This window comes from Mustela erminea, chromosome 4, assembly GCF_009829155.1.
Source record: "Mustela erminea isolate mMusErm1 chromosome 4, mMusErm1.Pri, whole genome shotgun sequence".
In the NCBI taxonomy this organism is placed as follows: Eukaryota; Metazoa; Chordata; class Mammalia; order Carnivora; family Mustelidae; genus Mustela; species Mustela erminea.
Genome location: NC_045617.1, coordinates 31,741,848 through 31,761,276, shown reverse-complemented (window position 1 = coordinate 31,761,276; position 19,429 = coordinate 31,741,848). Strand labels below are relative to the sequence as shown.

Below are 19,429 nucleotides of genomic sequence, written 5' to 3'. Positions count from 1 at the left end.
ATAGTAATAACATCCGCTTGTCATCTGAAGCCATATTGTCCCCCATCCTGGTCTTTGAGCACGTGACTATAGCCAGTTAACTTGCCTCGACGCCATTTTTGTTTTGGGCAAAGCTCCTGGGACTTCGTAGTCGGCACCGTGCAAGTGTCTTAACATTCCTGTAGGATACCTTTTAATTAAGTCACGCCGAGCCCATTTTCATCTTTACAATGGCCAGAAAGCCAGGAGCCTAAGTATTCGGTAGAGAACGCCCTCGATTTTTTTTTTTTTTAACTTTAGCAACGTGCTCTCCTTCAAGGGGGAAGTACGTTCCCCGCCAGGAACGTTTTCGCTTCGGAAAAGGGGGGAGGGGCTGAATTCGCGGCGCTACTTTCAGACTACGGAGAGGCCTCAGGGTCAAACTGAACCAACTCCGGTTACTCAGTACACCCACAGCGGCATTTTTCTGTTGGAACATCTGGAGTACTCCAGGCTTGGGTCTTACAGAGCGTCGCTGACGGCTCAACCTCAGGAAGACCGGACGTTAGTGAAATGGCCAGTCTAGATGGTAGCGACTGCAGAGACCTTAACTAAACCCGCGGCGATTGCTCTTTGTTAACCTCAAAACGTCGCGCCCCCTTCCGGCAGCATTTGCTCAACTCTACGTCACCCAGTTGGTCCCGATATTTCATTCTTTACCCGTGACCCTTAGGGAGAAGTGGGGAAATCAGTTTCTGTCCTGTGGCTCCCGTTCTCGCGACTACAAGATGGCCTCCCGAAAGGGCTTACGCGATGCAGTTCCTGGAGTGGAATTCTTCGATTGCACGGCGTGTTCATGCGAACCTTAAAGTATCAAAAGTATCTATCTCCGGGCTAGCACTACAAGTTACAAGGAACACAAAATTATCCCGAAGATGCGGTATTTATTTTCAACGGAATCTTGGAAAGTATAGGAAACTTCTGCGTGACTGAAGGGTGAACCAAGTTACTGAATTGTGCAAAAAAGGTGGGGGGCATATTACAATAGAAATAAAATTAAGTGCATCTAGTTGGATAAAGAAGATAAATATAGATGTGAGAATATAGATGTCAGTTGCATGAAATTCAGTCTTCCTTAATAAAACACTTGAAACCCTGATACTCCTGGATGAGCATCAGAAGAAAGTCCTCAGTAGCTAAAGATGTGCTGATTCTCAAATCCAAGTGGCCTTCGAAATTAAAATTTTATCTTGGGAGAAACCCTTACAAATTACACCTGGCAATACCATAATGTGAGTGGAGAAAAGTTCCATTCGTTTAGCCTTTTTCCCTAATTTCCACTTAGCACAAAGAAGACTACACAACAATCTAATAGATTCTTTAAATCGCTCGTGGGGGAAAACATAGGACATATACCACATTTTACCAGTGGTTCTCTCTGATTTTGATCTGTGATTTTATTTTCCAGATTTTTTTTTTTTTGTTAGTGTCTGATTTTCCAATTTGTTTTTGAGGTTTTTTTTTTTCTTCAGATTGAGAGCGAGAGCACGGGCGCAGTCACGTGTGTGCATGCATGCGTGAGGGGAGGGGCCGAGGTGAGAGACAATCTCAAGAAGACTCTCCACTGAGCACAGAGCAGGACTAGGGGCTGATTTCTGGACCCCAAGATCATGACATGAGCCAAAGTCAGACATTTCACTTACTGAGCTACCCAAGCACACCTCTGAGAAACATTGGGATTAGAGAAAGTGGTCTATGAAACCTGATCCCCCTACTGAAACTTTCCGCTTGTTCCTACCGACCTCCTATAATCCTATTGTAATTCTTTGTTGATTTCCCTAGTAGAGTTGAAGCAATTTTCTGGTAGTTATCCCGGCCCCATCTCTATTCTCCAACCAGTCAGCATACTGTGTATCATATAAGAGTTTTTCCATTTGTCAGATGAGTGAAGATTTTGAACAACCCAATATAAGCCAATAATTTTAGAAACCCCTTGCCAAATGGAGATAATTATTAAATAACTCATGTTTTGTTCCTTGTGCCAACTTAAGACACTCTCAGCAATCACTGATTGCCAAATCAAGAACTGTATTTTTTAAAAGATTTTATTTTTTTGACAGAGCGTAAGCAGAGGGAACAGCAGAGAAAGAGGAAGAAATAGGCTCTCTGCATGTGGGATTTGATCCCAGGACTCTGAGATCATGACCTGAGCTGAAGGCAGTCGCTTAACCAACTGGGCCACCCAGGCACCCCAGGAAATGAATTTTATAGTCCCATTTCCCTTTCCCTGACTTATCAGCTAGGATTTCCCTGTAATGTTAGGTAGGATCTGAAGGAAACGTCACACACACATATATGTATTTCATCCCCAAACTTTCTCAGAATGTTTTCGTATTAAAGTGTCTAAAGAGTGATCATGTACGTTATCTGCTACAGTCTGGTCATTCTGCATTTTGATCAGAAAGTACTGAAGCAGCCACCATCTTGGCAGTATTGGTAATCTGCTATTTATGACTAACAGATTAGCAGACTGTCAATTAAATTTTTATTAACTTTCCCTGTTTGCAGTGCTTGAAGTAGAAAATTCAAAGGGAGGGTATGTTCAAGTTAGTATTTTGCATTACTGTGGAATCAAGTTAGCCTCAAGGTTAAATGGGGAAAAAAATGAGATGTGGTAAAGATACAGAATTTGGAAGTATTCCTACCATTCAAGATAGGAATCTTTATAGTGTTAAGCTCCATATATCGTCCATCTTAACATTGAAAAATAAAATTCTTCAAAGCTGTGGTATATATATATATATATATATATATATATATATATTATTTGGCCTTAAAAAGGAATGAAATTCTGATACATGCTGCCACATGGATGAACGCTGGAAAGATTTTGCTAAGGAAACAAGACAGCCCATGGGAGACTTACCCTTTCTTACCCATCCTATCTATCCCTCTTTGCCGTTAGGCAGGGCCATGTGACTACTTCTGGCCGGTGGGTTGTGAGCGACACATTCAAGATGAATTAAATTGCTGGTGCAAGACTGTTTAGTGCTCTCTTCCCCTGCTAGAGTGGGGAGACCTGGTGTTAAAATGATAGAAGCACAACATAAAAGACTGGATTACAAAGTCATCAATTGGAAAATAGTTGGCTACGAAGATTGCCCAGATTCACAGGGGGACATTGGGTGAGGAAGAAATAAACTTTTGTTGTATTAAACCACTGGGCTATGGAGTTATTTGTTACTGCAGCAAAAATGAGGCTGTCCTAATGCATATTGGAATGCAAACGTTTCGGATTTCTGCTTGAGAGCAACTTTAAAAAATGTATGAAAATGGCTTCGGTTGAGGGGGGTCCATGAACCTCTGAATTTACATACAAATATCTGGGTTGTATATTTTTCTGAGACTACATAACTGTCAAGATATCCCTTCCCAACTTCTACATTGTCATTAGCAAGAGTGAAGAGGGGTCCAGAATTAAAACCCTCCTCTTCCCCCAACTCACAGCTTCAATAAATACTTTTTAAATTAGTGAACAAATGAAAGATGGTCTATAACTTTCATCATAATCTCAAAGAGCTTCATGACCCAAAAGAGCTTAAATCCAAACAGGGAGACAAAATATTTCCTAAGGAATAATCCTGTCTAAATAATCCAAATATTTTGAGAAACATCTGAAAAGAGGAAGATTCACCCTTGGTAGATAACTGAAATTTGAGTGAAAGTGACCTGTAATATCTTTTGTTCTGAAATAATGAATTTCTGAAATGCAAAGGATATTTTGAATCTAGCTAGGTAAGCAAATACAGTGTTGATAAATAAATATTATCAATAATGTGCATTGCAAAAACTCCAGGACCAACTGAGAAACAAAAAATTTAATATTTATTATGCATTTTTATACAGTAACATCAAAATAGTGCTCAATAAGTTACATAGCTATTTTCTAAAAACACTGCAAAAAAGATAAAACAGTAGGAATGGTATATAACCAGCATTACTCAAAATTAAAAATACAGTCCTCTATCTTTTAAACAGATTTGAATTGGCGATTTCTACATGAACCAAAACATTTTAAATATCTAAAAATCATCTTTCTTAATTCACTAGTTAATATATAAAAGCTCAATTTTATTGCACATATTTGGTTTAGGCTTATTTGATAACATGCAAATTATGAATATGAATTTAGAAGTGGGCAGAATGGTATTTTGTACTATAAAAATTGGGTGAAAGTGATACAGTTCACAGCTTAATCTTTAGGAAATTTTATTCAGCTGTTGTATAAAATCACTAAAATCATCGCGCATGCAAGCTAAGAGCTATTATATATAGTAAAATAGCTCTGTTGGAGCATTTAAAATAAGAAAACAGGAATCAACTCCTCTTAGAACTGACACCACTACCACTGTCCTTGCCACCCAAAAAGGTGGTTTTCACATCTGGTTTAAAAACATTAAATAACAAAGTCTTAAATACAGAAACATATTTGGTTATGCCAAAAGTATTCCCATAATTGACACATAATCAAAATTTTATCATTTTAAATAGGAAAAAACAGAGGAAACAGGTTAGACATACCCTGTAAACCAGTTTCTAAATACAGCTAGTGAAACTTCTGTTTTACTTCTTAAACTCACTTGGCCAAGCACAATGGTAGTTGTTTCAAGAATCTGTAAACATTTCTCACTTATTTGTATGGTTTCCTGAGGTCATCTAGAAACTATTGTTATTCTAGCAGCTTCACAATTTAGTACCCCTGCAAATGTGCTTTCAAAATGTTCAGAATAAACAAGAAATTAAATGTAGGCCCATGAGTACCTTAACATACTTTCCCTATTACAAATCTATCTTTAGGAAATTCTTAGGTATCAAAATCAAATTTGTTCCATTTACCAGCAGACCCTGAAAAATATTCAGAAACTCTAGGCCATAAAAAAGTAGATTTCAGACTTTGCTCTTTTACCATGAGATGAAAATAAAGTTTCTCTTTTCATGTTACTTCTGGAATAATGTCTAAAACATATATAGGCTTCTCCATTTTAAAACATGTTAAAATGGTGTCAGCACAGTGTCTGACCCATCTCAGGTATTCAAAAAATACATACTTACTGAACAAATGTTAAGTTAAACATAAGAACTACTGCAGTACTTGAGTACCGAGGTAATATTCTAAAGCTACAATGTATCACTCAATGAAAAATTGTCTTAACTGGTACGCAGAATAAAGCTCATACAGTCTCCTCTTTGGTAACTACAGCACTGGTGCATTTCCTGGGCATCCTATTAATGAAAAGAGGACTAGGCACTTTCCCTGATTCCTGCCCTTACCTGTCTCACCATCTCTGACTTGAGCTATGTAAGGGATAAAGCCAAGAGGCAAGAGAAAAGAATGCTCTTGTTTCTTTCCTATCCTTTTTCTTTCCTTTCCCTTTCTTTCCTTCTTTCTCTCACTTTTTCTCTTGTGTCTATCCATCTACCAATGAAACAGGAAGCAAGTGACCATCCAATGAAAAATATGTGCCTCCTAATGGTATCTTTTCTTAGGAGAAAAATGAGGTGACTTGGTATTTACATTTGGGGGAAAAGATGGTAATTGTCATTACCAATATGGCTAACTTGAATAATGAGGTTTAACTAATATTTTCCAAAAAAACTCACTGCTCTGGTACTGAAAACTTCAATGTTCATGGATTACAAATAAACATAAAACATTGTTTAATTTAAACAGTTCAAACTGCTTTTTATAGGACCCAATCTGAGTTTGCAGATTAATTTATAAAGATATATTTCTCCATCACATTAAAAAAAATCAAGAAAACACTATTATTTCAAATTTGAATACCTTAAAGATAGAATTTGTGCAATGACATTTTTAAGCTCTGATTTTTATATATTATTACCATCTTTAACACTAATCACAATTCCTCTTAACCACGTATCAAAAGGCAGCACCAGTAAACTTGACAATATTATACAACCTTAAATGTTAAGAAGGGTCAAAGGCTTGGTTAAATATTTCCACACATTATCTACAGCCTCTACTCCTATCCTTCCTTCCCAAGAGGAAAATGAACTGGAACTAGGCACTTAGCCAGTAGCTGCCTGTAGTATGATGTGTTGGCACTAATGATTAGAATGCTTGAACCATGCAGGTATGGGTTTTGATTCAGTAATACAAGACCCAAGTAGCCGTTATTTTTTAAAATTTTATGCCTAAGTAATAATAGAAGCATGTTCATGCCAAGTATTAAGCCAAGACAGCTCAATAATTTGTATTCTGCAGGGAGGGTTTAAGTACCAAATTTTTACTGTATTTATTTAAAAACTGAAATGCCAACTTTACACCTCATTAAAATACAAGCTAAGCCCACATGAACTTATTAATGATGCTTGTTGGTGACAAAAGTGATCACAAATTCCAAAACCATGATTAATATTTACTGACCTACAGAACTAGAAAATTATATTTCCCTGTCAAGTATAATAATATAATTTGGTAATTTATATTTCAAAGTATCCATTGATCCCATGTGGATTAACAACTTCTTTTTACCAATTCCGCTTGTTATAATTATCAATAGTTATATTTTGACGTTGGCTAATTACATGCAAATTATCTTCAATTCCATCATGAACAGGCTGCAAATAATACGCTGATGATATATTTCAACATTTGTCTAGTTGTCAAAACCTCAAAGCAACAAGCTAATCAATAAATTATGTGTAGGATCCTATTACTGAAGCTACAGTGGTATCTTTTTATAAGGTGGAATCACACAAAATATCATGAGGTCACTGTACCTACTGTGTAAGTATATGTTATAACAATGTTTCCCACACAGCGGTATATGTACACCACTGGACAGCCCTGAGACATGAAGCGGAGTGCTACGTGGATGAAAAATTTTTCTCTAATCGCTATGTATTTTTAATGTTTATTAGGAATAATATAACTAGCACATAAAATGTGAAATATGCTCAAAACAAGGCTACGTTTAAAAATGTAAGCCAAAAAATTCAGGTTAAAAATAACTAGACAATGGCACACTAGATAAATACATACACATACACACACACACACATGAAATCAGAAAGGTGGTATGCAACTCACATTTGGTAAACACTGTTTTAAGGAACAATGTGATTAGCCAGCATCATTTCTGAATGCTGGTAGTAATAAGCCACATTATAAGGGGGGGGGGGGTTCCTCTACTGCTGCAAACTCTTTTTTTTCCTAGGATAAATATTCCTTAAAAACATTTATTTACATGTATTTTAAGAATATAAGTTTGGAAGCGTTGAGTAAATTTAATTAACATTAAAAGGATTCACCAAAGTGGTAAAAATCTTCAGAGGCATTTCAGGGACATGCTATTCCTACAGAAAAGACTACAAAGGCACATTACTATATTATGGTTATGGTTGCAGCATTGAAACAAAAGTGATCTAAAATCATCATCATCACCAAGTATTACCAGATAATTATAATATTCTTTCATAAAAAAGAAGATACGCTTGGGCACTCAGCGCTCTTGATTCTGGAACCACCTGCACGTAAGTGTCACTAACGTGGACCCACTGGCCTGTCGATTCACTATCAGGCTCCTTCAAATCTAACAAGACAAAAAGAAGTATAATTTTACAAAAAGTATGCTCTTATTCTACATTATAAATAACAACGCATTCATCACCAACTCTATCTATCTAATGCTAGATCTTACTGGTGTGTTTCTTCTTGTGTTACACATCTTCCAAAATCAACCAACTCTTTCAAAGCAGTATTGGCATCACTTCACTCTAAATACCTACTGAAATATTAGATAGACCCATGAATTTTTATTTGCTCAAGGAAAAGAATCATTCTCACTGAAATAGAAAGAACAAAAGCAAAGCTTGCTCATTCATAAGGCAGAGTATGCACATTTTCAACCCCCACTCTATTCTGAGGACCTGGTAGGTCTTCAAAATCTTTTGGTGTTGTTAAGTAAAATGCCACTCCACTGAAATACACGATGACTAACACCCTGAAAAACAGTGTGTCACCTCACACCATCTAGAAGGGGACAGCCTTATGATATTTAAGGTTCTTTACAATGATCGAAGTACTCTTCAAGGTATTTCTCACTTAACTTTAACAAAGTGAATCCACTGGAGGTATCCATGAAACAGAAGACCCCTTCCAGAATAGGAAGAACACATTCATTTGTTTTTAGGAATAACATGAAGTTGGGATGCCATACCAGGTACGTATGTCTTTCCAGTGATATGCTGCAATAATTTCCTGGAGGGTGTTCTCACTTTCACATAAGCTGTGTAGTGACCTCCTCTCATGGAGCCACTGTGTTCCACCACGCCATAGAGACCATAGAGAACTTTATCTCCCACACTTACATTCTTTTGGACAAAGGAAAAACTGAAATTAGTAATTTTTTTCGTGAAATATTATAAAAAGGAAAATTAAGTCAAATGTATGTCCTACTTAAACCAAGAGAAACACATTGTTAAAACAACAATGAGTTGTGTTTCCACATGTATTAGACTGGCAAAATGCAAAAGCCTGACAACATTCTCTGTTGGCTAGGCTGTGGGGAAAAGAGTACTCACACACACTGCCTGCAGGAACACAAAGGGATACAACCCCTTTGCAGAGGTATTTCATGTTATCTAAATTACACAGGTATTACTCTTGGATTTATCAATCCTATTTGTAGGAGTCTATCTTACAGGTACATGAGAAAAATGTAAAAAAAACAAAAATGCTATTAGTTATTATTTTGACAATTAGCTGCAGAAATATTTGTAATATCAAAAAACTGGAGACATGGGGATATAATGTACAGTACATGGAATATAGGTAATAAAACAATTTTGTGTGGTGACAGATGATAGCTAGACTTATCAAGATCACTTTGTAAGGTATATAAAGGGTGAATCACTGCATTATATGCCTGAAAATGACATAATACTATATGTCAACTACACTTGAATTAAAAAGAAATTGGAATAAACCCTAATAAATCCGTCCCCATTAAACTGGGGACTGGCTGAATAAATTATGATGCATTGAGTATTACATTGCTTGAAAAACAGAGTGCAGACTATCTCAAAATACTGCTGTGAAATAATTTCCAGGATATAATGTTAAGAGTAAGGTTAAAAAAAAAAAAAAAGGATACGTATTGTAAGCTGTCATTATTTAAGAGTAAAGACACATATACACATATCTGTTTATATTTTTAAAAATTACAGAGGAATAAACAAATTTTAAATGGTTCATATATAAAGGGAGGGAAGAAACAGGTGGAATGAACATGGAGTAGGAAAGCTACACTTATTTGAATTCACCTTGTTTCATTCATTTAATACATTTGTTTTTGGGACTATGTAAATATTTTATGTATTTAGCAAAATTTTAAACATTTAAGTTTGAATTTAAAAAGAAATCCCTAAAATGAAAATTTAAAAATTAAACAGGTGAATAATATATTCTGGTTGGCAGCATAATCGTTCAGAGAGAAACCACTAAGGTTATATCAAGAGAACCCAGATGCCAGCTTGAGAGCCTTTCAGTAGCCAACTATGGACCCATTTATATTCTACTAAATATATTAGAACACAAAAAGAAAAGTGTAGTAAGCTGAAATATACTTAATGTGTTTCAATTCATAAATTAATAATCAGAAATTAGGGGTGCCTGAGTGGCTCAGTGGGTTAAGCCTCTGCCTTTGGCTCAGCTCATGATCCCAGGGTCCTGGGATCAAGCCCTGCATCAGGCTCTCTGCTCAGCAGGGAGCCTGCTTCTCCCTCTCTCTCTGTCTGCCTCTCTGCCTACTTGAGATCTCTCTCTCTGTCAAATAAATAAAGAAAATCTTTTTAAAAAATCAAAAATTAACTGATCATAGTTTTCAAGGATGCCACTGAATGAATTCATTATTCTGAAAACTGGTTTAGAACGGGAGAGGTTAAGAATCAAAACATTTATCCAGCCTTTTCTATAAAAACTCTTTTATAACTAAATAGATTAAAGGAATTTCTCTCTGTATAGATGTGTTCAGCTAATCAATGAAGAAGGAATGACAGATTTAAAATACCACCATCCTGTAATTCTTAATGAACTCGTGGATCTAGCACTCGGGCATCAGTGCTTGCTAATACCACAGAAAGAAAGGTAAATGGCATTATGTGCCACCTGAGTAAAACAAAACAGAACAAAACAAAACAAAAAGCCCTATAAAACAGTCTTAGCAGGAGGAACAAAAAGCATCAAACCTGTATCTGTTCAAGGCTCTTAAGAGCCAACTATCTATTTGTAGGAAATAAAGAGGACTGGGGAAGAATCATCAAAATCTAAACTACGGAAACTGCCAGAGAGATGACTCAATTTCTTAAAAACATAAATTACAAGGGAGAAAAGGGGAGAGAGGTGGGAGAGGGGAACTATACATTAGAAGAGACCAGAAGACATCCAGTCATTAAATGTATAGACCTTACTTGATACTAATTCATTTTTAAAATTTCACTTGTGAGACAACTGGAAATAAATACATTAGATGATATGAAGAAGTGCTGCTGTTTTTGTTTTGTTTTGTTTTGTTTTTTAGTGTGAAAATGGTATTGTGGTTATGTTCTTAAAAAAGGGGAGGGAGTGATTCTTCTTTTATAGACACACAAAAAAATACTTATGAATGAAATAATGCCTGATATTTGCTTCAAAATAACATGGGAAGTAGTAGGTTAGCATGTGGATATGGCAAGACTGGCCACGTACCTAAGGTTTTAGAACTACGTGATGGGTGCTATATAGGTTCTTTGTACTGTTCTGTCTACTTTTGTGTATGTTGAAAATTCTCTGTAAAAAGTACCTTTTAAAAATATGTTTTTATAAATTTAATACAAACCCTGTTGCCACATTATCAAATTCTATGAATATGGAGTGTTACTAGTTGATAGTGCTGGTATTCTGCAGCAGATAAACTGAATCTGCCAAATAGTTGCTTTTAAGATATTTTTGTTTTGATTAATCAGTGTAGTAAAACTATTAAGTACAAGAGGCAATCCATTCCATACCACAAAATCTAGACTGCTAACCAGGAATCATGAACAGAACATGTTACCCCATAACATGTGGTTCCCTCAATGGAGACAAAGCCATTGATTTCAGCTACATAGTTCTTACATACATATAAATACAAGCAATTATAAACCAGTCTGCTTTCTATACCTAATTACTAACATATTATCGATTTTAAAGTATCATACTCAGCTGACAAGTATACTATTTTCAGTAGTGTAGATGAAATGGCATGAAAAACAATGCACTAGAATATTGACTCACAAAAGAGAATGAACTCCACAACCGCTAAAACTGTTGTCAATCAAGCACATCATTCACAAGGAACAGGAGAGGTCACAAAATCTGCTTTCTTCTCTCTGCAACTATCTGATTCCAGCACTGACAAGCAGCACTGATCTTCCTGACCACCATGCCTCATGGTTTACACAGCTTTTCAACTGTCCCTTACTCTGTCTCCCAAAGGAAAGAAGTCATTCAGTGTGTTAAATGTCCCACGTTATGGATTTAACTTCACTAATGATAAAATTCTCTTTCAGAGAAACTGAATGAATGAATGAATGAATGAAGGTATGAAAGAAACAAAGGCCTAATACTTCTAAGCATATTATTTACATGTCAATTAAACATCTTAATATATACAATACCTTACAAGTAGCAGAACAGAATGGTGCTAAATCAAGCACAAGTGGAAAATCTACATGTCTGTTTACTTTTCGAAGACTCAAGCCAGCCTTAAAAAGAACAAAAAACTATTTTTAATGCAAGATCCATCTAAATCACTGTTAGTAAAACCAAAAGAAAAATCCTAGAAGTTAGCTTTCTTTTTTTTTTTTTTTTTTTAAAGATTTTATTTATTAATTTGACAGAGAGAAATCACAAGTAGACGGAGAGGCAGCCAGAGAGAGAGAGAGAGGGAAGCAGGCTCTCTGCTCAGCAGAGAGCCCGATGCGGGACTCGATCCCAGGACTCTGAGATCATGACCTGAGCCGAAGGCAGCGGCTTAACCCACTGAGCCACCCAGGCGCCCAGCTTTCTTAATAGCTATAAAAACATGACTAACGAATAGTCCAAAACCGATATATAACTTTGACACCATTGATTAGTCTGTAAATATTTCCTTTCTAAGGGCATGAATTACTTCTGTAAGTTTCTAACTTGAGATGCAGTAACAAATATAAAATAACTGTGGTACATCAAGAAATCGGCTTCTCAGATGTCACATGACCCTATCTTGTTCAGAGTAACTGCATATACACCCTTCACTAGTCATTCTCATATAATGAGACACAAGACATCCGTTCCTGCTCTCCTCGGCCACTTCACTTTCACTGAGTTTCTAATTCTTGGCCATCAAAAATCAAGAATTTAGGGGCAACTGGGTGGCTCAATTGTTAAACATCTGCCTTTGGCTAAGGTCATGATCCCAGGGTCCTAGAATCAAGCCCCACGTCAGGCTCCCTGCTCAGCAGGAAGCCTGTTCTCCCTCTCCCACACCCCCTGCTTGTGTTCCCTCTCTGTCTCTCTTCTCTGTCATATAAATAAAATCTTAAAAAAAAAAAATCAACAATTTAGTCTAATTTTCCTGTGGATACGGATGGGGGTGTATAGAGAAAAACCTCTTCCCACCTACCTATGGCCTGCCTGAAATGTTGCAGATATATTATCAAAACTCCTAATCTTTTCCTTGAGATTTCTTCCATGGGTTTTATGCTTAGAAAATCTTCCTCCCAGGCAACTCCCACGAGTTCCCTCCCTCCTTGGGAGCTTTGTACTATCACCTTGCTATTTTGCTATCACTCAATAAACTCTGCTTTGCTGCCCACCAAAAAAAAAAAAAAAAAAAAAGAAGAAGAAGAAGAAGAAAAATCTTCTTCCCAGAGGTCAGGTTAACATTCATTTAAGTTTTCTTCTAGTCTTTTGAAGATTCGTTTCACACAGTTAAAATATTAATCTAAAAATACTATTGATACATGATATAGAGGGAAGCTTTACATTTTTTAATTTCAGCTCTTTTTCCTAAATCCTTTATCAAATAATGTACCCTGTGGGGTGCTGGCTGGCTCAGGTGAAGGAGCAAGCAACTCCTGATCTTGGGGTCGATCTTGGAGCCCTGAATTTGAGCCCAAACTGGGTGTGGGGATTACTTAAAAATAAATAAACTTAGAAACAAAAGAATGCACCTCCTTCCCAAGTGATGTGAGATTCTTCCTTTATCATAACAAGAGTTTTAAATAATATTCATGTTTTATTTATTGACAATCTCAACCATACTGTTCTAATGATACAGTTTTATTTTTAAACTGTTGTCAAAAAAAATCACCCATTCTAACTTTTTCCAAAAAGTTTTAGTATGTCACTTATTTAGTCTTTCAGAGAAATTTTTAAATCATTGTATCAAATGCAAAAAAAAAAAGAAAAAAACAAAAACAAAAAATAAGACAAGGCACTGGATTAAAACTAAGCATAGAGAAAAATCTGACCCACTAAAAACACTTAGGTTACCTCTCACTGTAAAGTCCCTACATTTGCATTTTGTAGCCCTTTAGCAGGTAGTCCAAGTCAACCATGCTCAGCCCACCTATCCCTATCACTGGGCTCATGAGAACTCAGAAAGCTATGTGCACTTTGCTATTTCCCTGTTTCTAAGGATTCTTAATAAACTTTATTTTTCATTCTCTCTCTCTTCCATACACGGGTGCACACATGCACGCACACACACACACACAACTTAGGTTCCTACCATCCAAATCATCAAATACAGTATTATGAATTAAACAATTTTAATTAGAAAATTCTTGTAAACTATTGTAGCTGAAAAAGCAATAAATCCCTTACGACAGATTTTTATATTAAACAAGTTACTGTCTAATCCTTGACAGCACTTTACAAGGCGTAGGGCTCTGTGAAACATATGACAAAATTACTACAGTGCTACTAAAAAGGCTTTTACCTGATGGAATCTTTTGAGATGGAGAATTAGGATGACTGGAACAGCAGAAATGAGCAATTGTTTCCTGGCATTAGTATAAACTCCTTCTGCTTTCTTTTCTATAAAAAATATAATAATTTATTTGTAAAATTCCATTTTATACATTATATACCAGACAACAGAGTTAACATTCATGAAGAAGCATCGTATCATATTTTTAAACATGTTAAAGAGATTAGACTCTGGTGACAAGGGTGCCTCATATACTCCTTTCCAAAACTTCATTGAAATGAAAGAGATTTTTTTTAAAAAGCACGTGCTTATGAGGACAAAGAATAGGGGAGGTGACACTTGCAATGAAATTTTGGGAGCTAGGAAGCAGATGGACTAAAGCGACTTATGTCAATGCTCTCCAGCCAAAGACCACCTGAAACACACCTGTAGTTGAAAAAATAGGTCATTACTCGTTGTAGTGAAAGGAGATCACGAGTCATGGGAACCACGAGGCATTTCAGTAAGAGGTTGTTAGAAAATGGGCGCCTGGGTGGCTCAGTGGGTTAAGCAGCTGCCTTCGGCTCATGATCTCGGGGTCCTGGGATTGAGTCCCGCATCGGGCTCTCTGCTCAGCAGGGGGCCTGCTTCCCTTCCTCTCTCTCTGCCTGCCTGTGATCTCTGTGTGTCAAATAAATAAATAAAATCTTAAAAAAAAAAAAAGTACCTGGGGTGGGATTTGAATATGGCCAACAGCATATTTAACTTAGATTAATAGAAACTGGTATTTCTTACTTCTCCCATCTAGACATTTCTTTAATTACTAGTGTATTAAGCATGTCTTTATTCTGATACTTTGACACCTAGGGCCTTGCTGACATTATTTTTTTTTAAAGATTTTATTTATTTATTTGACAGAGAGAGATTACAAGTAAGCAGAGAGGCAGGCAGAGAGAGAGAGGAGGAAGCAGGCTCCCTGCTGAGCAGACAGCCCGATGTGGGACTCGATCCCAGGACCCTGAGATCATGACCTGAGCCGAAGGCAGCGGCTTAACCCACTGAGCCACCCAGGCACCCCCTTGCTGACATTATAAGGAAGGCTTCAGCCAGAACTAGGAAATTCCTAGATAGAGTAAATAAAAGTGTGCCTCTCCTATGCAAACCAATCAAAGTGCGCCCTCATCACACTAGTGTCACGTACTATCCAACTAGAGACAGCCCCATTGCCCCAGAGCCCACTGGAATTATTCAAAACTAATCAATCAGTCCCAAATTCATTGATTCCAATTCCTTCCCTGGAAACTACAAAAAGGCTTGTCCATGTCTTTTCCTCACTCCTCTGCCTCCTGCCCAACCCTGGTGCTTCCCCATGTGGCCCTGCATGGCATGGCTTAGTGTCCTCCTCCTCCTCAGAACTGTACGTAACACACTATCTTTTCAGCAGCGGCTTCTCCTGATCTATGCGCCTCACCACAACTGGTTACAAAGCCTGCATTTTGAAACAACTAGTCATTAAGAAGCGGAGTATTCTCTCCATATCAAGGCTAGAGATGCACTAGGGAAATTTTTTTCTGGAAAGATTTCAGAGAGCTAGTCCACCAAAATAAGATTCTGTGGATTTGCACTTTTCGAGGCAGAGATGGGTATTTCCTGTTCAATCGACTTCATCAAAAATCTATTTAGAAGTGCAGTCCCTATCTTCAGGGCTGAGATACAACAATGAAAAGGATCATTCATGCTTCCAAGCAGCTTCAGTGTAGGGACAAGGTTCTCAGGTTCCGCTATTTCGGATCTATACCCAGTGGTCACTGACTATCAAATACCCCGTGAATACCAAGAAAAACAAAAACCTAAATGTTCACCTGCAGAACCGGTTTCCTTTTGGTGCCTCCGTTTCTTCTCAGTACAGTTCTCACACAGAAGCTTGTTATTCCCCATTAGTAACTCCATCGATGAAAACTGGTAGAAACAGGACTGAAGCGAGCATTCTTTGGAGGCGGTCACATAGCTCCGAGAAAGGGTCTGAAAGGCATGTGGGGGGCGAGGAGACAGCACGCGCTTCTCCTCCGAAGAGCATGCACTGCTTGGGACCCTTTGGGGCCTATCTTCTCTATCAAAATCTCTCTCTCCAGGTACAGGGCTGCTCAGACGAAGTTCCGAAAGAGCCTCGGCCACTCGCTCCTCCCCGCGGCCAGGCTCGCGGGTGGGGGGTCCGCCGGCCGGCGGCTGCGGAGAGGGGGCGCGCGGCTGCACGCGGCAGCCCCGGGGGGACGCGGACAGCACAGGCTGCTCAGCAGCACTTTCGGACTCTGAGGCCTCGCTGTCCGCATCAGCGCTGCTCTCAGAAGGGCCGGCCTCCCTCTCGCTGCCCTCCGTGGCGCTCTCGGTCAGAGACTCGGTGTTCGCGGTGCTCGCCGCGGCCGGGGACGCCCCGTTCAGCTCAGGGGGCCCACGTTTCCGGGGCACGACGACCGCCCGATCTTCTCCAGATGACCATTTTCTCACACATTTTCTGCCATGAACTAGTTGATTCTGTAAGTTGACAGTATTTTCAGAGAAAAGAATCTTTTGACCTTACTGAAAATAAATGCAAGGCTTATTTACACGTTCCACAACTCTTGAATAAATGCTTTTTCTAGACCCTCTGACATCCATTTCCTAAATCTACCTAAACTACAATCAATAGAAGATATAATAACAAACAGCGCCAATGTAAAATTAATCTTGATACAAGAAACCCACAAGAGCAGTTACTAATCTGTGGAGAAAGAAGCAGCTCTTTGTAGAACAGAGCTGTGAGGCAGGCTTTTAAGTTACAATCCTTTTTCTGGAGTCCGGCCACTTCAAGAGCAGTCTAACAGAAAAAGCTAAACCTGATAATATATCAACTTGCCAAGTTATAAAAATCATATCACATAAAAAAAAAGTTTTTTTTTTAAAAAAAGGTACAAATTTAGATTGATTTCTTTAAGTTTTTATGGGATAATTCAACAACCAGCTATGTCCCTAGTGACATAATGGGTCTAGACAATAGTCATGAATGACTGGTGACATTAAAGATTACATATTAAACATTATGTGCATCTCCTTGGTGGAAGCATACACCACCGGTTAAAAGTTTTCTTGCGAAGGGGTGCCTGGGTGTCTCAGCCAGTTGAGCATCTGACTCTTGATTTCAGCTCAGGTCATGATGTCAGGGTTCGGAAGCTATGGGGCTCCCCGCTGGGCACAGAGTCTCTTTCTCTCCCTCAAAATAAATGAAATTTTAAACAAATGTTTTCTTGCCAAAAATAAATAAATAATAAAACTTGAGCCTAATTAGGTTTTTAGATTGAACTGCCTTAGAGAGGAAATAAAGGGACTAAAGAAACCTATTAACACCATGGAAATGCAATAGCAAAATAAATTACTACTGAATGTGGGAATGTGAGAAATTATAGGGGGAAAAAAATGACCTGATTTCTTCAACAAATGCCCTCTGCTGGGAGCCTGCTTCTCCCTCTCCCTCTCTCTGTCTCTCATGAATAAATAAATAAAATCTTTAAAAAATAAAAGAGATATAAGAGACATGTGATTAAGAGATGGCAATCAACTGCAGTCGATAGATTTTTTGTTGTTGTTTACTTTTTAAAGATTTTATTTATTTGACTGAGAGAGACACAGTGAGAGAGGGAACACAAGCAGGGGGGGGTGGGAGAGGGAGAAGCAGGCTTCCCGCCAAGCAGGGAGCCTGATGCAGGGCTTGATCCCAGGAGCCTGGGATCATGACCTGAGCTGAAGACAGATGCCTAATGACTGAGCCACGCAGGCGCCCCTATAAATCTTTTTTAGATCCTAAATTCAAGCACACATTAAAAAGCAAAAACAAAAAAGGTATTTATGAGACAACTACAAAAATTTAAATAATGACTGGATATTGGCAGTATTAAAAGTTAATATTTTTAGTTAGGATAATGTGCTGTGGTTATGTCTTCAAAAAAGTATCTTTTATATCAGAATTATTTCAAAATAATCTGAAATGGGGAAGGGGAGAATGTGGGACAGCTATAGATAAAATATGATTAGCCATGATCTGATAACTGTGAATCTGAGAAATGGGTACATGGGAATTTATTATACTACCTTCTCTACTTTTGTGTATTTTTAAAACTTTTCTTATTAAAAAGTTTTTTTTAAAAAACTTGTCTCACAATGCATATAATCTTACCTTATCTTTAGATGAAGACTGGTTCTTGGTGGCTCTGGGTTGAGGAGTATTTTCTATAGTAACAGTGTCACTGTACTGACCATTATCTGTCGCCTGCAAACTTCTACATTTACTCATTCGTCCCAAAAGTACAGGTTTTGAAACCTATATAGATGTCATGTACATAACACAAAACTTCTTTAGGAAATAAATTCTGGATATCATCTACTTTTTAAAATTTCTAGCTCATTTGAAATTAGGTAATTTCCTTAACATTAATTCTCAAACTATAATACATAATGGTTTGATGTCCCTGAGAGTAAGAACTATATCATAATTTATGCATATATACATAAATCCCAGTATCAAATACAGTATATGAACTCCATTATCATATAAAAAAAGACTCGCAGATAATGTGATCATATGCTCAACAAATATCTAAGTATATGAATGAATAAATGCTCTTCACAGAAGACTCATTAAGTTTCTCCTTACCCGTTCTTCTATTATAGGAAGTGAAATATCAATAAAAGGATCATTCACTGAGGAGATCTTAAAAAGAAAACATATTGAGAAATTCAGTTAGAGTTCTAATATAGACAATGTGGAGTTTTATAAATTCTTAAAGAAATCAAACTTCCCAGATAACTTAGAATTTCAAGTTAAAAAACATCCCTGGAATAAACCATGATTTTAATTGGGTAGAGCAGCACATATTGTTAATCAAAACAAGATATCCCAAAACCTAATAAATGCAACCCAGCTGAAATTTATAATATTGCCAATACGACTAACTTAGAATATTCAAAGTAACTTCAAAATAAACTGTGTTTAATAAAACTGATTAACTAAATTACATGCCACAACATAAATCAAATAGAAACATTAAAAAAAAAAAAAAGCCAGAGTGCTTGACTATGTTTTGCATATTCTTTACGTGAACTCTGTTTAAAAGGATTCTCTCTAGCTTGTGAGCGAGAAATCAAGTTCTGTGTTGAAAATACTAGAAATTTAAGTAATGTCACGTTGACAAATGCTGTGCTTCAACATGACAGGCTAGAAGGAGATATAACATATAATCCTAACTTTATAAGATTACAGAGGAAAAGAAAGGTACTCCATAATCTGGGACAGGAAAATGTAACAAAAGTTTACCCCTATCATACTCCAAGCCATATGCTTTCAGAAATACTTTTACCAAGTAACTGAAAACCTATAAAAAATCTTTATGTGTTTTAAGTTGTTAAAAGTACAGATAGCATTCAAAATAAAAATTATCATTACA

At 37.3% G+C, this 19,429-nt stretch overlaps 1 protein-coding gene across 6 annotated transcripts in view; it reads right to left on the bottom strand.

Annotated features, from left to right (window-relative positions):
* Positions 1–3,806: 3,806 nt before the first annotated feature.
* USP45 (ubiquitin specific peptidase 45) overlaps positions 3,807–19,429 on the bottom strand; it is a 73,706-nt gene continuing 58,083 nt past the window's right edge. The window contains exons 3-9 of one of the 6 annotated variants that reach the window (XM_032338973.1): positions 18,640–18,696; positions 18,163–18,306; positions 15,818–16,487; positions 13,986–14,083; positions 11,680–11,766; positions 8,202–8,355; positions 3,807–7,574 (exon numbers count right to left, since the gene is read on the bottom strand). In XM_032338973.1, coding sequence (XP_032194864.1) covers positions 7,444–7,574; positions 8,202–8,355; positions 11,680–11,766; positions 13,986–14,083; positions 15,818–16,487; positions 18,163–18,306; positions 18,640–18,696 — 1,341 coding nt within the window. In that variant the 3' untranslated portion in view covers positions 3,807–7,443. Of the gene's footprint in view, positions 7,575–8,201; positions 8,356–11,679; positions 11,767–13,985; positions 14,084–15,817; positions 16,488–18,162; positions 18,307–18,639; positions 18,697–19,429 lie in introns of those variants that run through there. The other 5 variants (XM_032338970.1, XM_032338971.1, XM_032338972.1 and 2 more) reach the window with 5 other exon arrangements.